The 19,040-nt window shown below is 34.8% G+C and overlaps 1 protein-coding gene across 1 annotated transcript in view; it reads right to left on the bottom strand.

Annotated features, from left to right (window-relative positions):
- Positions 1-12,640: 12,640 nt before the first annotated feature.
- PTPN4 (protein tyrosine phosphatase, non-receptor type 4 (megakaryocyte)) overlaps positions 12,641-19,040 on the bottom strand; it is a 154,624-nt gene continuing 148,224 nt past the window's right edge. The window contains exon 27 of the mRNA XM_004674719.2: positions 12,641-14,253. Coding sequence (XP_004674776.1) covers positions 14,167-14,253 — 87 coding nt within the window. The 3' untranslated portion in view covers positions 12,641-14,166. The remainder of the gene's footprint in view (positions 14,254-19,040) is intronic.

The raw sequence follows: 19,040 nt of genomic DNA, 5'->3' as shown, positions 1-19,040 counted from the left end.
CCCGCCGGCCCGCCCCTTAAAGCCGGTAAGCCCTGCCCACCGAAGGCGGGCTCTCGGCTCTTAAACGCGCGATGGCACCGCCCCGGAAATCGCGCGGCTGGGCTTAAACTAGGGTTAAATGGGCAATGCCAGGTGGGGCCGGCGTAGCAGCCTAGCTAAGCTGCCGCGCGTCCGCTGCTGGTTTAAAGGGGCGCTGCCCAAGCCAACCCCGGCTCTGAAACTTCGGTCCGCCTCGGGAGCGCACGCCCAAGGTTAACCCTGACGGGGAAACTCCGTGACAGGTGCTGCTGGAGTCTTTCATCCTCTCGCTCTAGAAATTAACACATTCTACAAATATTTATCGCTTTCCTGTAAAAGGAACTTCATTCTCTAGGGGGTGGGAGGGGGGAAGAAAGGCAAGGGGGCGTGGGGAAGGGAAGGGGATGTGGGGAAGGGAAAGGGGTGCGGAGAAAAACTGCTAAAACTCCTGGGGCTCTCCGTGGTGGCGCAAGGGGTTAAAGCGCAGCTTTATGAAGCTCTGGGAAGCCTCTGTCGCACTGGCCCCGGCTAGGGAGCTGACCCACGTGGCGCGGCAGACCTCTTCTGACTCGCCCCCTGCCCCCCCACCCCACCCAGCAGTGTACTTAGATCTGCCTGTTCTGCTCCCCACTCTGTCTCTGGTGAATCCTCTCACTGCCCCCGCACCTCTGGCCTGTACCCCAGTTCTGTATGCATAAATAAATAAATCTTTAAAAAAATAAAAATTCAGCTAATATAGATAACAAAGCTGAGAATCAGAAAGTCCCCACTCTGGGAGCCCACACACATGGTGTGGTGGACCTGTCCTGACCCGCCTGCTGCTACACCCCCCCCCACCACCACCAGCAGTGTATTTCAGTCCATCTGCCCACTCTGTCCCTGGTGAACCCGCTCACCCCCCATACCTCTCTGCTTCCCACTCTGTCCCTGGTGAACCCGCTCACCCCCCATACCTCTGGCCTACACCCCAGTTCTGTATGAATAAATAAATAAATATATTTTTAAAAAGTCTCAAATGTGGTAAGTGCCGCTAAGAAAAATAAAGCAGGGGAAGGAGGAAAGATGACTATTTAACAAACTGTGGCCAGGGAACTCCTACAGATTTTTGTATGTTGATTTTTGTCTGTCACTTTGCTCTTTATTGTTTCCAGTAACTTTTTGGTGGAGTTTTCTATTTTCTATATAGAACATACTATTTTGTATATGGAATAGTATATTGTCCACAAATAGTGATAGTTTCCTTTCTTTTCCAACTTGGAAAATACTTCCCTGTATTTGTCTTTACCTAGTAACTCTGTCCAAACCTCTAATACTAAGTTAACCAGAAGTGGAAACAACAAGCATCTTTGTCTTGTTTCTGACCTGACGGAGTTGGATTTCTGGTTTTCACCATTAAATATTATATTGGTTATTGGTTTGTGATATATGGCCTTTAATATATTGAAGTAGGTTCCTTCTGTTCCCATCTTGTTGAGAGTTTTCATTACAAATGGTTTTTGAATCTTATCACGATCCACTGTTGAATTCAACTTACTAGTATTTCTTTGAAGATGTTACAATCAGTACTCATCAGAGGTTCTGGTCTATGAGTGTCTTTGCTTGAGCTATCAATTTCTGGTTTTGGTATTAGGGTAATGTTGGCATCATAAAGTATATTTAAAAAGATTCCCTCTATCTGTGTGTGTTTTGTTTAAAGATTTATTTATTTATGCATACCAGAACTAGGGTACAGCCTGGTGGTTGGGGTGGTGAGGAGAGAGGCCCCACCAGAGACAGAGTGGGGAGCAGCACAGGGGATTGACCAAAGTACACTGCTGAAAGGAGCAGTGGGCAAGACAGAAATCCACCTCACCATGTGGGTTAGTTCCCTGGCCTTGGATCAAACTCACTCTGCAGAGGTTGGTGCTAGTTTGATAGGGAACCCCTGAGCCACCAGTGAAGTCCCTAGTGCTAGATACTTTGGATACTTTTCATAATGCTGCAACTTAACCCCTTGTATTACCAGGCAGGCCTTCTGTCTGTGCTTTTTAAAATAATTTGAGCAAGATCAGCATGAGTTCTTCTTTAAAAGCTTGATAAAATTCACTTTTGAAGCCATCTGGTCCTAAACATTTTTCCATTGCTTCACTATTAGTGATTGTGGATTGTTTAATTAATGTTTCTTCCTGAGTAAATCTTGATAGACTATATTGATCTAGAAATTCACTTACTTATGAATGTAATCAAATTTATTGCCCTATAGTTGTTCATGGTAATCTTTTATGACTTTTTGGATTTCTAAGCTATTTGTAGTAATTACTCATTTATGTTTTTGTTCATCACTGCTCTCTTCTATGTTAGCATAACTAGAGCATTCTCCATTTTATTTAAGTTCTTAAAGAATCAACGTTTGATTTCTTTAGTATTTTATATAGACTTTTTGATATTTTTTACTGTTTCCTTCTTTATTAACTTATGTTTTTCTTTGTTCCTCTTTTTCTGTATGTGTAGTATTAGCTTGTTCATTAAGGATTTTTCTTGCTTCTTAGTGTGGGCCTACGTTGCAATTATCTTAACTGGTAAGACAATTTTTGCTACATCCCATATCCCCTAGTAGCTTGTACCTTCATTTTCATTTGTCTCACGATACTTTCAAATTTTTAAAAATTTTCTTTCATCCCATAGGTATTAAGGAGCAAGTTTTTAAATCTCCATGTAGTCATAATTTTTCCTGTTTTTTTTCCTTATAGTTGATTTTTGATTTTATGGCATCATATCAGAGAGTGCACTTGGTATATATTTTTTAACATTATTTATTCATACAGAACTGGGGTACAGGTGAGAGGTGCAGAGGCAGTGAGATGCTTCACCAGAAACAGAGTGAGGAGCAGAACAGGCAGATCACTGAAGTACACTGCTGAGGGGAGCAGCGGGTGGGTCAGGAGAGGTCTGCCGCGCCCTCCTCAGGGGCAGGGATCCAAGCATGCTGAAGTGGCTTTAGCTTCTCAGTGCTGTGCTCCACCCAGCTGCACTACCAGGGAGGTCCCCAACATTATTTCATTTGGAATTTTTGGGCCTCTTGGATCACAGTGTCCAGTTCATTTTTCAAGTGGAGATGATTCTCAGCAATTATTTCTTTAAGTAACATTTCTATGCCTTTCTCTTTCTGGAATCCCATAATGCAGATTACTGCTCTCAGGTTGTCCCAAAATTGTTCTTGAGCAATTTTAGTTTCCTCTATGTTATTCTATGTTCCTTGACATTATACTTCTGATTCTCCCCATTGTATAAGCTCTCATTCTCTCCATTGCTGGCATTGTCTACTATTGAGGCCATCAGTTTTAATTTTTAATGTGTTTATATATTCATCAGCTCCATTACTTCTAATTGGAACTGCCTAATATTTTCTCAGTCTTTTTTTTTTTTAAGATTTAGTTATGCATACAGAGCTGGGGTACAGGCTAGAGGTTCAGGGGTTGGGGTACAGGCTAGAGGATTCACCAGAGACAGAGTGGAGAGCAGAACAGGCCGACTAACCAAGTACACTGCTGAGGGGGGCAGTAGGTGGGTCAGGAGAAGTCTGCGGGGTCATGTGAGTCACCTCTAGGGCGGGTGGTGATCGAACTCATGTTGAAGTGGCTTTAGCTTCTTAATGCTGTGCTTTAACTGGTTGCGCCACCAGGGATGGCCTCAGTCTTTTTTTAGGAGTTACTTATTTATGCATACAAGCACTGGGGTGTAGGCCAGAGGTGCAAATGGTACGAGGATTCACCAGAGACAGATTGGGGAGCAGAACAGGCAGGTTTACAAAGTACACTGCTGAGGGGAGCAGTGGACAAGACTGTAGAGATCTGCTGTGCCCATGTAGGTCACCTCCCTGGCCAGAGATCAAACTTCATGTAGCAGTGGCTGGTGACTGCTTGATAGCCTTAGTAGTGTTAAGAGCCTAATCGCTAAGCCACCTGGGAGGCCCTTATGTTTTTCTTTATTTCCATACGCATCGTTATAACAGTTACTTGGAACTTCTCTTCAAGCATATTCCATAGTTCTGCAAGATTGAGGCTCCTCTTAGTAACCCCCTTTTCTAGCATTTGTGGTATGTTATTCTGTCTCTAAATTATTTTTATTTCTGATGGGTTGTAATAGGGATAGAATTCATATTGACACCTTGGCACCTGCTGAAGTAGCCAGAGAACTAGTACTGGCAAGGGTGGAAGGCACAATACGACTGGGCCAGTAGGCACCATGGGATCCTGTCCAGAGAAATAATTTTGCATACACAGATTTATCAAATAAACACAACTGATTTTGTTAAACAACATGTGTCATGTAACTAAAATGTTTTTCATAAATAATTGAGGGCAGTCAGTGGTAACAAGAGAAAAATTGAGTGTAGAAGGCAGCATACTAGTCTATTGAGTGGATTATTGGAATTGTAGTTAAGAATGCTTCAGTTATATATGGGACATAACAGAGATTATAAAGAGCTTTTGTGGTTATACCCCAAATTAAAAAGTCATTAATAAGATTGATGCAATTGTCTGTACGACTATTAAAAATACCAAGACATTAAATTATATCTATATAATGGAGTCTTAGGAGTACTGCATCTTGGGAAGTGCTAAGTGGTGATTATAAAGAAAGGTAGACTTGAGGGAAATGCACGGGACTATGGTGGTGGCACAGGGGTGATTTGGTGATGGGAAACCCACGGGGATTACAATTGAGATGGAAAAAAATGTGCAAAATGATGTAAAAATAAACTTTTTAATAAAAAAAATGAGGAAAAAAAACATGAACTGAGATTAAAATATAAGATTTCTTGGTTTGCTTCATCTCTTACAAAAAAAAAAGAAAGGTAGACTTGAATATGCTGACATGGAAGTATTCCAAGAGGAATGTGGAATATATTATACATTCCCTTTGGCATCATCAAAATGTGACGCATACATCCTGTATTCATCAGTCAGTGTAAAGTCAAACAACAATATAAGCAAAAATTTTTGCAACATACAGCATCTGACTCCCAAATGACTAATTTCTTTAATTTTTAAAATGTATGAATAAAACAGTAAACAGCCTGAGATACATATCAATATGGAATACATAAGGAATTGATAAATACATGAAAATCTAGTTAACTTCTTTACAAAAGATATACATGTCAATAAGACACTTCCTTATTATGATCATATAAATTGCTATAACTTCTAATAAGAATATGGAGAAACATTCCCATATGCTTTGATAGAAGCATAAACTGGTATCTTCTCCAAGTACATTAGATAGTATTTATTAAGAATATAGATGACCTATGACCTAGCAATTCTACTGGTAGAAATTTACCATACTGTACTGCAGTGATAATATATTTGTGTATGTTCACTGCAGCATTTTATATATAAAATCTGGAAATTTCTGATCAAGACATAAATTAGTATATTTCCATGATGTAGTACTAGGCAATTATTAAAAAGAATGAGCTATATGAAAGCTGAATATGCTGCATGGACTTATTCCCAAGATGCAAAATTGTGAACCCCCTTAGCATAAACAAAATGTGTATGTATACACAACTGTATATATACATTCCCCTTCCTTCCTAACCCTCATCCTGCCACCGCACCCACCAGAAGAAAATACAAGAAATTTAATAGAGGTTGCCATTGGTGTGAGGAAGTTATTCTTTGGGGTTGAGTATCGGAAGAGGCTTCACAACTCCTCTTGAATCTGTTACCATCTCTTAATTTTTATTATCATAAAGAGGCATGTGATATATACTTTCTTGCTTATTTTTTTTTTAAGATTTATTTATTTATTCATACAGAACTGGGGTACAGGCCAGAGATGTGGAGGGTGATAGGATTCACCAGAGACAGAGCGGGGAGCAGAACAGACAGATCGATGAAGTACACTGCTGAGCGGAGAGCAGCGGGCGGGTCAGGAGAGGTCTGCCTCGCCACGTGGTCACCTCCGGGGCAGGTGGGGATCGAACTCATGCATTAGTGGCTTTAGCTTCTTAGTGCTGTGCTTTAACCCACTGTGCCACCAGGGAGGGCCCTTGCTTATTTTTAAAGGTGAAATTACTTAAATGTTAATATTGTCTTGGAAAGTATTTTCTTCCAGATGAAAAATGGGATACCTGACTGCACTGGGGATATTGACTTCACATACAGGAAGTACCTTTATTTTGATTGGCAAGGCCTTACATTAGGATTAAGGAGTGAGGAGGTGGGGATGGTGCTGGGGAAAGAAGAATGAAGTAGTGACCACAGCTGAGGAGGAGTGACTCCTCAGGTATTCTTTATCTTCTAAATCACTTTCAGTTCCTTTGTTACCTGACAAACCGGTGGCTATACATTATGTGAACAGTATTTCTAGAAATCAAAATCCCATGAAGCATTTTGCTAGTCCCTTCTAATCACCCATTCATGAATAAAACCATTGTAAGAAAAGTCCAAACATAAACTTTCATAAAATAATCTTCAAAACTCCTATGCTTTAAATTACTAAAGCTCATCTTTATTTTGCAATTGAACAATTAAGTCACAGCTAGAATTTTTTCACGTTTGTACCTGACAGACTATTTATCAATCAAAATGAAATATGGCCAACAAAACATAGTATTTCACGTGACATAAATTGCTTAGACTAAAAGTTTTAATGCAAATCAGCATTTCATCGTTTCCTGTTAGTATTGGTAGATGTTTTGTACATGAATTATAGTAATTCTAATTTCTCATTGTAATTAAGACAAATACACAAAGACTTTCAAGCATACAGTAAGTTACAGTGACAAATGCATAGTGATGATTTCAATTATCCAGTGTTGACCAAATTCAAGCCTATACGTTTTAAATGAACCCTATGCTTCTTTGCCTCCTTAACTGTAGGAACAAGCCATATGGGAAAAAAAAGTTTTGTGAAATCATGAGTGTTAGTTTAAAACATGAGGGAACTAATTCTATTTACAATCCAAACCTGAAATGGCAGCAGAACTGTAAAACTGACTTTTAATTAGGAAATTAATAAAACTTTAAAAAATAAGTGACTTTCACCTTTCGTATTTAGATATAGCACCTGTTACGAGAAAAATTCCAACTAAAACACCCTCTGCCTAGAAATAATTATTTTTAAACTACTGTAAAATAATAATTGATGAATACATAGTAAATGATGTCCTAAAATTAAGGCCTATCTTTCAGAAAATGCAGACAGGCATTTCTTATTTGGTAAGACTATAACATTGAAATGTCCTGATGTTGTAGAAAAACTGGGATGGGCAGTTTCAATTTTTTTTTTAAACACATACATTCTAGTGATAGAAAATGAAAACAGTTTAATGTAAACTGGTTTTAGTTTTATAAATTCTGCTCCATGACATGGATATAGTGTTAGGAATTTCCCCTTCAAATTACTTGCGGTGCATTGACTTAACCCCAAGGTGCAACTCAAAACAAATGAATTTCATAACATACAAAACTACAAAGCCAAAAGGATTATAGTAAACCAAACATGGTAGAAGCTAGCTGAGATAACTCAGTCCAGCAAGACAGTCATTTGGGTAGTTTTACTGTACTAAATTAAAAAAAGAATAGCAAAGCTAAAAATCACACAAGTAATTTTTAAAATATCAAATGATCAAAAGATTACTATAAAGCATTTAAACTTGGGTCTAATCCAAAGAACTCTACATGCTAATCCATTCATATCCCCCATACTTATAAATCTCCTAGGATAGATAGATTTTTATATATCAATTCAGTAGTATGAAATAAAGTGCTACTATATGAAGTTCAAGAAATAACTTTAGCATTGAAAATTTTGACCTACACTACAGATTACAGTAAGAATGAATGACTTTAACTCCCTACAGGATAGTAAAAGAGAGGTGCCACAGAATCCCAGAATTGGGCTGAAATTTTCGTGTCCAGGAAGGCAAATAACTAGAACACTGTAATTCAAGAGTAAAAACAAAAAGGCTTCTTTTCTTAACAGGTAAAATGGGTTCAATCATAACTATAGTGGACTTGAGGAAACCATAAATCACCACCTATTTGGGGTCTATGATTGTAAGCAAGCTGAGTATCTTTGATGCTTTTATGATAATCTCATTTAGCAGTATGGCATTTTTTAAATTAAGGTTATCACAAGTAACCCATGCGAAATTTTGGAAATACCTGGGCATGAGGGGACCTGACATTGATTCTCACACAAGTGGAACAGACTTAGCAAAGGGAGATGGCATTTTATGGTTAAGGTATTTATTTAAATAAAGATTTTACTAACTATCCTGTAAAGGGAAATGAATGATTCTTTTTTTTTAAAGTTGGAGGAATGGAAGCAGGAGTCAAAATGATGAAGACCCCATTGAGTCAAGTTTAATGAGTGATAAACAAATACTACATTTGAAAGAAACTGTGGAATAAGTTAATCATGCCTAGAGAAACTGACTTAAATATATATATAGGGTTTTTGTGTTTTTGTTGTTGTTGTTTGTTGTTCAGTTGAATGAACAAATCCATGAGCATGTAAGACACCACTGGTGTAAATTAGAATGGGGTTTAGTGGTCTTATCTATTCAGAACACAGAATAAAAAGGCAAAATCATTGATCTGTCAGCACCCTCTGCACATAATTACAGTTGTGAATCTTAGGCAGTTTTCTGGCTTCATCAAAGTCACATTCTCACAACAATGACCTCATTTGTGGCTGCCAGTGACAAAGCCTGAGAACATTCCTTCATGGTAAATACATACAGCAGAACATTTACCTTCTCCTCAAACACCTTTCCATACGCTAAAAGAATTCAATTATTTTACAATTACAATGGGTATGCACAAATTTCCTTGAAATTTTCAATTTGAGCTAAAAGTAAAATGAAAAAGAATGCATATTTATATAAATAAAAGTTGATTTTTCTTCTACAACTGCATTGTTTATAATGAAGTGGAGGACACACTTTCCCTGGTCTTCTTCTCAATTCTTCACTGACCCTTTTTTAAAAAAGAGTATCTTTAAAATCGAGTCGCAATTTTCTAGTAACATTTAAAAGATACATTCATTTTCTTTACAGCATGAAAGACATACAAATATTTTATCTTTTTTAAACAATGAAGTAAAAGAAGTTAACAGTCTCATTCTTTAGACAATAGAAAAATATTTTCTATACCATTTGCACAACAATAGATGGGAAAATTACTACAGTGTTGAACTGAAACTTTTATGAGCATAACATTTCCAATCATTTTTATCTTTGTATTGAAAATTTTAAAGGTTACAGGAAATTAAAATTCCCACCTAAATTGGCAGTCTTTAAACTTACAATACTGCTAATACCATTCACTCGTAAACTGAAAAAAGAAATTGACTTATACAACGAACTATAGCTAGTCAATGCTGATGCAGTAGATATTTTCTGAGTGTCCATTTAGCTTGGATTATTAAAATAAAAATGACTACAAAACTTCAGAAATTAACAGTGACTGCAATAGAAAAAAACATAAATAAATAGCAGCAAATTTAGATATGGAAACAAATAACTATTTAAGATCTACCTATAACTTCAAGATTATAAAAATAAAATGTCTAATTTTTGATAAATAGGGCTTCTTTTTGACAACATCTAAAGACTTAATGGTAGTAGTTGCTACTAAAAAGGAATGAAGTCTGTATGTAATAAAAAATTGTGTTGCAGACACTATAAAATAATTTGAACACAACAATTTAAGGATTCACTTCATGGGCTCTTTATACAATTGCTGAAATTACCTAGTATCAGTTAGCTCTCAAAAACATTAATTATGTAAATTCCTTTGCAACTATACAATCGTTAAAGAATTTCATAAAACACTTGCTACAATTTGTATTGTGATCATCACACTGAAACACTAACAAATATTTGCCAACAGATTAGTAATTCTGATATTTGATAAAAAATAATCTAGTGGGTTTTAATAACATAACTATTTTACTTGGAGGAAACATAACACACACAAAATGATTCCAGAAATTGTGAATGCACAGTTGAAACAAATGTAGAATAAGCAATGTTAATATAATGTAGTTAAACTTTATAGTTGTAGTTGATGTGGTAGCTTATATAAAAGCAAGCTCTGGCAAAATTTATCTTTGTCTTGTCATATTATTAAGAGACATTGATTCCAACAAATATTTACCATAATTTACTCTAAGTGACTTTAAATGCAAATTTACCTGAACTACAGTATAATTACTACAAAATAAGAGATGTAAACAATATTCCACATTATTGTGGTATAAATAATTTTTATGAATTCAAAACTACTTTGGCAACCTTATCATCAGAACATCTTAAATATTCAAACACAAACATTAAATAGGACATTATTAAAAATGTTGTTTCCTTCTCCCTTTCTGATAGTATTATAAAACAAGAAATGCTTTAATTATACTACATGTTCACATGAACATAAATATTTTGATTATAAGTGGACATATACTCTAAATCTTATTTCTATGTTTTAAGTGCTTTTAAAAATTAGTCTTCTAATTTGCATTTCAGAATGTTTTCATATTGTATGTATATCAGCATAAATACTTTACAAAAGCTTATGTCCTATTAGGGAAGCATGGTTAGCAAACTGAGTCAAAGGTCCTAATTAGGATCACTTTTAAAAAACTACTTATTTCCTAAATTAAGTAACATCTAAGGTACTCATAATGATTAAGTAAAAACACTGCCTGAGTATAATTCTTGCACTGAAACAGACTAAAATTCACAAGAATTTATGATATTCATATACATTGCCTATATTAATAGAGGCTGACATGGAGTAGATCTTTGAAGTTACTTTCAGCTCTCAAATTATAATACTGCTAGAGAACTTTTACTTAAATACCTGATTAGGCCCAATAAGATCTGAGAAGAGATTATGAACAATTCTGTAATTAAAATAACCCTTTACCCCAGTTTGTTAGCATTAGTCTTTCTGTGACACACATTCAATAAACTCACAAAAGTATCTCAGGGTATGTATGTTTGTACTTGAAATCTTCAAGCAAGTGTCTTAATGGCTGAACAGGCCTTTTGCAGTCAGTTTTCATCTATGAATTTTTTGTTATATCAAAATGAACAACCCTTCCCCTCTACCCTTCCGCGTGTAGCAGCAGGCCATATAAAGGAAATAGTATGGCTGTTTGCTTCAATTTTGAATGGACACACTGGTTAAACACTACCAATTTTTCTTGTGAATGTAAAGTCTATTCCAAAACACTTTTCATCCTATATACAAAGTGCTGACACAAATCAGATGCTCAATAAAATATTTGAAATGAACATGATAAAACCATCTTAAATCAGAGAGGAAGGATTTCCACATTTCTCAGCATTTAAAAAAAGTCCCATTGATTTACCAATATCTATTTCCATTTGAGTGTGTTTGTGTGTGGGGTAGGGGGGTAAGGTAGGGGGGGGAGGGAAGGGTAGCTGGGGGAGGACAGCCATTTGAAGATCACAAATTTGGCATTTTTAAAAATCACACTATTACACTGATATGAATCAAACCTAGAATTACCTGGTGTATATTAAAGCTAGACTTATTTCTAGAACACTAACTATATTGATACGTAGTTTAAAAAATTCTCAGGTGTAATGGATAATTTTTTCTGTTGGGTAAAATGAGTAGTATAATTAGCATATTCATTTCAAGAAGTAGTTAAGGATAATTTATTTTAAATTTAAGATGCTAATAAGTATGCCTTTTTGAAAAGGATCTTTTCTATACATAAAAATACGACAGGATAACTCCCAGATGAAAAAGTCATATACGATTAATTCAAATTTAATTCTTAACATCTAGTATATTATCATTTAAAGACTGGCATTAATGATTTAAAAAGGCAGCAGGGCTCACTGCCAACAAATTACTAAGAGTTAATCTCAGAAATGTAAACAAATACCTAAATGAAATTAAAGAACCATCTCTTTTGTCTGTTTATACCTATACAATGTGTACTTTTTTTACCCACTTTGTGGAATTTATCCACATTCTGTACATATAGTTGGAACAAATTTTCTTTTTTAGTTCAGGTGAAAAACAACTGCCAAAACAGTTATTAATATAGAGGCCCCCCCCCCCAAAAGTGGTTTCACTTTCAACTTATCATGATGTCATATAGCAGCCTAAATTGTATTTATCTGTTAGTAAAGAATGGAATGTTCAAATAAGATTATAGTATAAGAACTGTCTTGACTGTGAAATGCCGAAATAAGATTAAGAGAATTTCTCTTTGACATAAAGGTTATGTTTACTTTTCTCTTAAAAAAAGAAAAAACTTAAAATAAAAATACTTTAATACAATAATTTATTTGGTATCTTTGCTATAGTGTTTAGGAACTTAACTTCCTAAAATTTATTATTATGAATTTTGGATATCTGAAATAATATCATTTAGATTATACTTAAGATTTTAAAATGTACATTTTACCCATCATATTAAATGGCATTCCAAAATATCTACTACTCAATTCTAAATTTAATCAAGACTATACAGAAATATTCATAAACCACTAGTAAATGAATCTATTTTAACCATAATCCATATAAAATTATTGTGTGATATAACATTTCAATAGATGAGCAAATTTCCACTTATACTGAAACTGGGCAATTTTAAAGTTCTATCTCTCTGTAGATTTAAAAGTTTTAAAAATATCTGAAGAGGAAAATACACTTCCTCAAAGGGAATTACCTCCCCATCAAGCTGGACAATTAAAACTCTCCATATTAACATGCTTATAACTTAATAAGTACATATAAACTGGAGTAATTTAATTGTACATGAAAATGTCAAGAAAACCCTCATTTCAGTTATTGAGGATTACTTTTGGAAATAAGTCAGTAATGTTTCATTCCTCATCTGAAGGATCCCAAGAAGCCAGTATGAACAAAGCTTGATTGAATTGAAAAATGCTGAAGAGTAATAATTAATGACAGAAATAAACCACAAGTAACTGCTTTACCTTTAGCTTAAAGTATCATGTTTCACTTTAATGTGCGTTATTAGATGCCATTTCTAAATTAGGGATAAAATAAATATGAAAATTGGAAGAATAAAGCATCTTAACTTGAGCTGCTAAATTGTAACCCTTGTACCTTGGGAAAACAATGTGCAGATACTGAACCATATAATAGCAGCAGACTGCTCATTCAGTAGAACACAAATTGTCCCTGCTGCTTATGGCAAAATGTAGGGATTGGTAACAAAATTTCCTTACCCTTCTTTGACTGCCTAACTCTTAATACAAGAAATTATCTTAAAAAAAAGTGAACTGATTCAAAATGCATAAAAATGTAAATGTGTAATATACATACATACCTCTTAGTGGGGTCAAAATGAGTGCCTTTTTATTAGACATAGAGAGATGTCTCAAGGCACTTAAGGGGTTAAGACACAATGCATGCATTCCTTTACATCAAGTATGTGAAGTCACATGATTTGGAATAAGCCAACCTTATGATAAATATAAGTTACATTATTAAATCCAAGAAAATTTGTAGATTCATATTTATACTTTCTATAAGATGCTGGTAAATGGACAATCTGCAGCATTTCCTGGGAAAAGCAAATTCCACCTTTCTTCTTATGAACAGCAGGTCTCTACAGGGGGAGTTTAGGGAAAGATGTGCTGCATCCATAGGCAGTGTATTGGCTAATATTGAGAATGATATTGCTAAAATTTAAAAAATAAAATCTGGTAATCAGCATAGTAAGTACATGGATCACTGGGAAACACCAGAGCTGACTCCTGATGTTTACTTCTTTTTGCTTTCAAGATACAGGTGTGTAACAGAGATGATGAGAATTCTGAGCCTTGTTTGTGGCAATTCTACCGGAAGGGGACTACATGGCACCAACACAGAATTTCATAAATTACCCTGAACATACTCAGTTATTCACTATTTGTTCGGAGCAAAGCATGAAATAGTCTTCAAACACGAGTTATAGATTTTGAGAGAGTGACATTTTTTTTTTAAACATAAAGTGCAACAGTGCTGAAGTTTTCAGTTTTTGTGAGTTCTTCATTTTTTTTTGTTGTTGGGATGCCATTTCCTGCAAGCAGTATTATGGCACAGTAAATAAAATGGAAAGTAGTTTTCCTAAACATATTCCAGACTTTTTGCTTTCTTATTTATTTGATGATGTTGTTAAGGGTTTAACAAATCCTTCTTCATAAACTTTCAAAATAGCTTCACATACAAATCTGTATTGACTCTGAAAAATAAAATATAAAAAAAGAATTTATGAGAAAATGAAAAAAAAAAAAAACACAAAACCATCCCACTTGGCTTGCTTCTAAAAGAATGTAAAATAAGAGACAGTTGAGTCACCATTTTTCACTGACAGAATGGCAAAAATAAAAGTTAGTAACATATTTTGCTTGTAGAACTCACAATTTTCTAGTAAGAATGCAAACTACTACCAACCCTATCATGGGAATTGGGCAGCATGTAACAAAATTACACTAATTTACATAGTAACCAAACAATTTCATGTCTAGGAAATCAACCGCCAAAAAATAGCTAGGAAAAAAAAAGTTGAAAACATATTCAGGAGAGGCTTTTCACTGCTAGGTTATTTATATTAACAGAAGTGAAAATATCCAAAAAGACTAGATGAGTAATTTGTGGTATCTCTTCACAAAGGGAGATTACTTAGTGGGGGAAGAAGGAAAGGAAAAGAAAGGAATAAATTCTTTATTAAAAGATTCTGGGTTATTTTGTAAAAAAAAAAAAAAAATCAAAGAAATACAAACCCTAACCTTTATAAAAGAAACGTGGGAAAGACAATGATGTAATTATCTCTGTGTGTGTGTGTGTATGTGTGTGTGTGTATATATATATGTGTGTGTGTGTGTATATATGTTAATTTCCTATAAAGGAAATGAGGGAATAAGAGTGCAGAAGAAGAAAAGTAGAAACTAAAATTAGATTGAATAACTCTTCCTTCTTCTAAAGATTTTTCTTTGGAACGCATCCTACAATTAGAACATTTTTTTTAATCTCTATAAATTAAAAAGCACAAAATGGATCTATGTATATTTACTATACATGAAATAACCACAAAGAGCATGGCTGTTTCAAAGTACTTTGCGTAGTAATATCAGTGCGTATCTCTCATTAAATTAGCCAAAAAGTTAAAAGAACAGTGGAAAAAATTGAAAATACTTTTCAGTAATCACACTATTGGTGGTAACAGTATGTTTCACCATTTTGAGACTACTGCAGTCCAGTGAAATAAAACAAAGGGGTACTTGTATTAAGTCTTTAGTTGTGCATAATACAGAGAAAAAGCTTTCTCGTTAAAGAAGGAAGGAGGTGACTATGTAAGGTAAGAGACGTTAAGTAAAAGCGCTTGTCCTGCATGTGGACTGGAAGTGTGGTGTTAACTCTTAAGTTTGTTTCCTGGCAACTGAAGATTTCTGAAGACAAATATTAACCTAGGAGTAATAAAAACCTTTAGTATTCAGAAAGTCTTCCTAAAATAACTTCTCAAGAAAAAGGAAATTGGGAAGGAAACACTGATTCTAAATTTGGGGGAAGTAAAGTACAAGCTGGGTGGCCTCCTGGTAGAGCAAAGGGTCAGGACACAGCACTGCAAGCTAGCTGCAGACCCGCCCGCTGCTCCCTTCAGCAGTGTGCTTTGTCCATCTGCCTGTTCCTCGGCTCTGTCTCTGGTGAAGCCTCTCACTCACCACACCTCTGGCCTACACTCCAGTTCTGTATGAATAAATAAATAAATAAATCTTTAAGGGAAAAAAAAAGAAATGTACAAGCTGGGGCCTGAACATCTTTACTGAAAAGGATGTTATCAAAGTTAGTAGGGGCTTGACAAAAGAATCAAGAACCAAACTGAGTAAGTTCCCACTGGCCAAAAATAAGAAACTTTACAATATTAAGAAAAATAACTGGGTTGACACATATTACATATATTTAAGTTATGATTACAAAATAATACCAAAATAAAAGCAATAATCAAAAAGCAAATGGTTTGCTATCTCTTTTTGTATATATATGTATATATGCACACACAACATTTACATATAGAGTTTATCTTGCCTTTCCTACATAGACTGTACCACCAGTTAATTAAAGAAATCAAAGAGTAGATGAGAAGTTTCTCTTTAAAGAAAGATTTGAGCTAGTTAAATAAATAAATAATAGAATATCATATTTTGGTAAGCCCGATGAATTGATGATGCTTTGATCACTCAAGTGTGATAAACATTTGAAAAAGACAATCTAACACTATGTGCCTCTTGATGGAATAAACTAGAACCACCCAAATTGCTCAAGCCTATAGATCCATTTACCACATTCAGAAAATACAAAGAACACCATATTGGGTATTTTGCAATCAGCAAAATCCACACTGTGAGGAACTGTGTAGCACAACCTAGTTTATCAAATATACTGCAAAGAAAAAAAGAAAGAAATGTAGAGGAATTTATACATTAAAAAGATTCAGAAGACATATAAACCAATTAAAATGTGTGGACCATATATTAATTTTACACAAATGGTAGAAACAAACACTACTTATGTATGACATGCTCCAACAATATGACTTCTAGGGGCGTATCTTAAAGAATTGAAAGCAGGGTCTCAAAAAGATTTTTGTACGTCCCTCTTCACAGCAGCATATTCATAAGTCAAAGGGTAGAAATAATCCAAATGTCCATTCACAGATGAAAGGATAAACAACATGTAGTAAATAAACACATGAAGTATCTTTCAGTCTTAGAAAGAGGTATAAATAATTCACTTAGTTTGCTAAGTGAGTTAGAGTCAGTCATAAAAACGGCAAATACTGTATAAGTTCACTTATTTGTAGTATCTAGACTAGTCTAGGTTATAGAAATGGAAAGTAAAATGGTGTTTGCCAAGGTTTGGGAGAGAAAGTTGTTCTTTAATTGTTACAGAGTTTTGAACATGAAAAAGTTCCAGATATTGGTTATACAATAGCATGAATATACTTAACATGACTGAATAGTACACTTAAAAATGGTTAGGGTGACAAATTTTACATTGTATATTTTACAGCAATTAGAAATAGAAAGAATTATGTATCATGTCCAAATGAGTTTATCTCTGGAATGCAGGGGTTGGTTTAACATCCAAATATCAATCATTGTAACATATGATATATTAATCATATAAAAGGAAAAAACAAAAAACCACGGTCATATTGACAGATGCACAAAAGCATTTGGGGCACAACTATGAAAGTACTGAACAAACTAGTGACAAAGGGAAGTTCCTCAACCTGATAAAGGGTATTTATGAAAAAGCTAACATGATACTGGTGAAAAACTAAAAGCTCACCTAAAAGCAGGAAAAAAAAAATAAGAATCTGACTTTACAACTTCTATTTAATAAGCTTCACAACTTCTATTTAAAACTGTAGTAGAAGTACCAGCAGGACACTGAGAAATGAGGGGAAAGAATGGGGAAGAAAAAAAAGGTACTCTACATTGAAAAGACAGGAAGTAGATTATCTCTAGTTGTATATAACATGATCTTGTATTTTTGTATACAGAAAATCATAAGAAATCCAGTTTCATATACACAAAAACTTTTATAGTTAGGTAGTAAATGATTTCAACAAGGTTGTGAGATACACGATTAATCAAGAGAGTAAATTTTTATTTATACCCCAGAGCAAAGAATAGACTTAAAATGTTAAGTAAGGAGCAATAAGACAGGAAAAAGGCATACAAGGAATCCAAATAGGGAAAGAAGAAGTAAAACTATCCTTATTTGTTAATTTACATGGAAAACCCTAAAAACTCCACAGAGGAACTAATCAAAGCCATCCACCAGTTTAAGCAAGGTAGCAGGATATAAAAACACACAGAAGTCAGAGGTTTTCCTATACACAAACAACCAATCAGAAGAAGCATAAATAAAAAAACAAATCCCTTTTCAATTAAAACAACAAGAATCAAATACCTGGGAATCAACCTAACAAAAGAGGCATAAGACCTCTACAAAGAAAATTACAAAACACTGTTAAAAGAAATACAAGAAGACACCATGAAATGGAAAGGCATCTCCTGCTCATGGATCGGGAGAATTAACATCATGAAAATGGCCATCCTGCCAAAAGTAATATATAGATTTAATGCCATCCCAATAAAAATCTCAATGACACTCTTCAAAGAAGTAGAAAAATGTTGATGAGGTTCATATGGAACAACAAAAGACCTCAAATAGCCAAAACCCCCATGTCTAAGAAAAAACAAAATGGAGGCATTACAATCCCAAACTTCAAGCTATACTACAAAACCATAATAATCAAAACTGCATGGTACTGGAATAAGAATAGACATACAGACCAGTGGATAAGAATAGAAAACCCAGATATAAACCCACAAGTTTATGGACAGCTAATTTTTGACAAAGGAGCAAAGAAGATACAATGGAACAAAGAAAGTTTGTTCAGCAAATGGTGCTGGGAAAACTGGGAAGCTACATGCAAAAAAATGAAACTAGATCACTGCCTCACTCCAGTCACAAAAATCAAATCGAAGTGGATTAAGGACCTAGACATAAGAACGGAAACCAGAAAATACCTGGAAGCAAAGATGGGCCAAACACTACATGACATACACTTCCACTTATTGTGGCACCCAATGCCACAATAGTGAAGGTAAGGATAAATAGATGGGACTACATCAAGTTAAAGAGCTTCTGTATAGCAAAAGAAACACTACAAAAAATAAACAGACAGCCCACTAACTGGGAAAAAATTTTCTCACACAAAAGCAGTGATAAAGGACTGATCACAAAAACATACAGAGAACTGACGAAGCTCAACAAAAATAAACAACCCTATCAAAAAATGGGCAGAAGAGCTAAAAAGACACTTCTCCAAAGAGAAAATGCAAATGGCCAATAAATATATGAAAAAATGTTCAACATCACTTGTAATAAGGGACATGCAAATTAAAACCACAATGAGATACCACCTCACCCCAGTGAGAATGGCACATCTTCAAA

This window comes from Condylura cristata, unplaced genomic scaffold (assembly GCF_000260355.1).
Source record: "Condylura cristata isolate star-nosed mole 26May11 unplaced genomic scaffold, ConCri1.0 scaffold00002, whole genome shotgun sequence".
NCBI classification, from domain to species: domain Eukaryota; kingdom Metazoa; phylum Chordata; class Mammalia; order Eulipotyphla; family Talpidae; genus Condylura; species Condylura cristata.
This window is presented reverse-complemented; position numbering and strand designations above follow the sequence as displayed.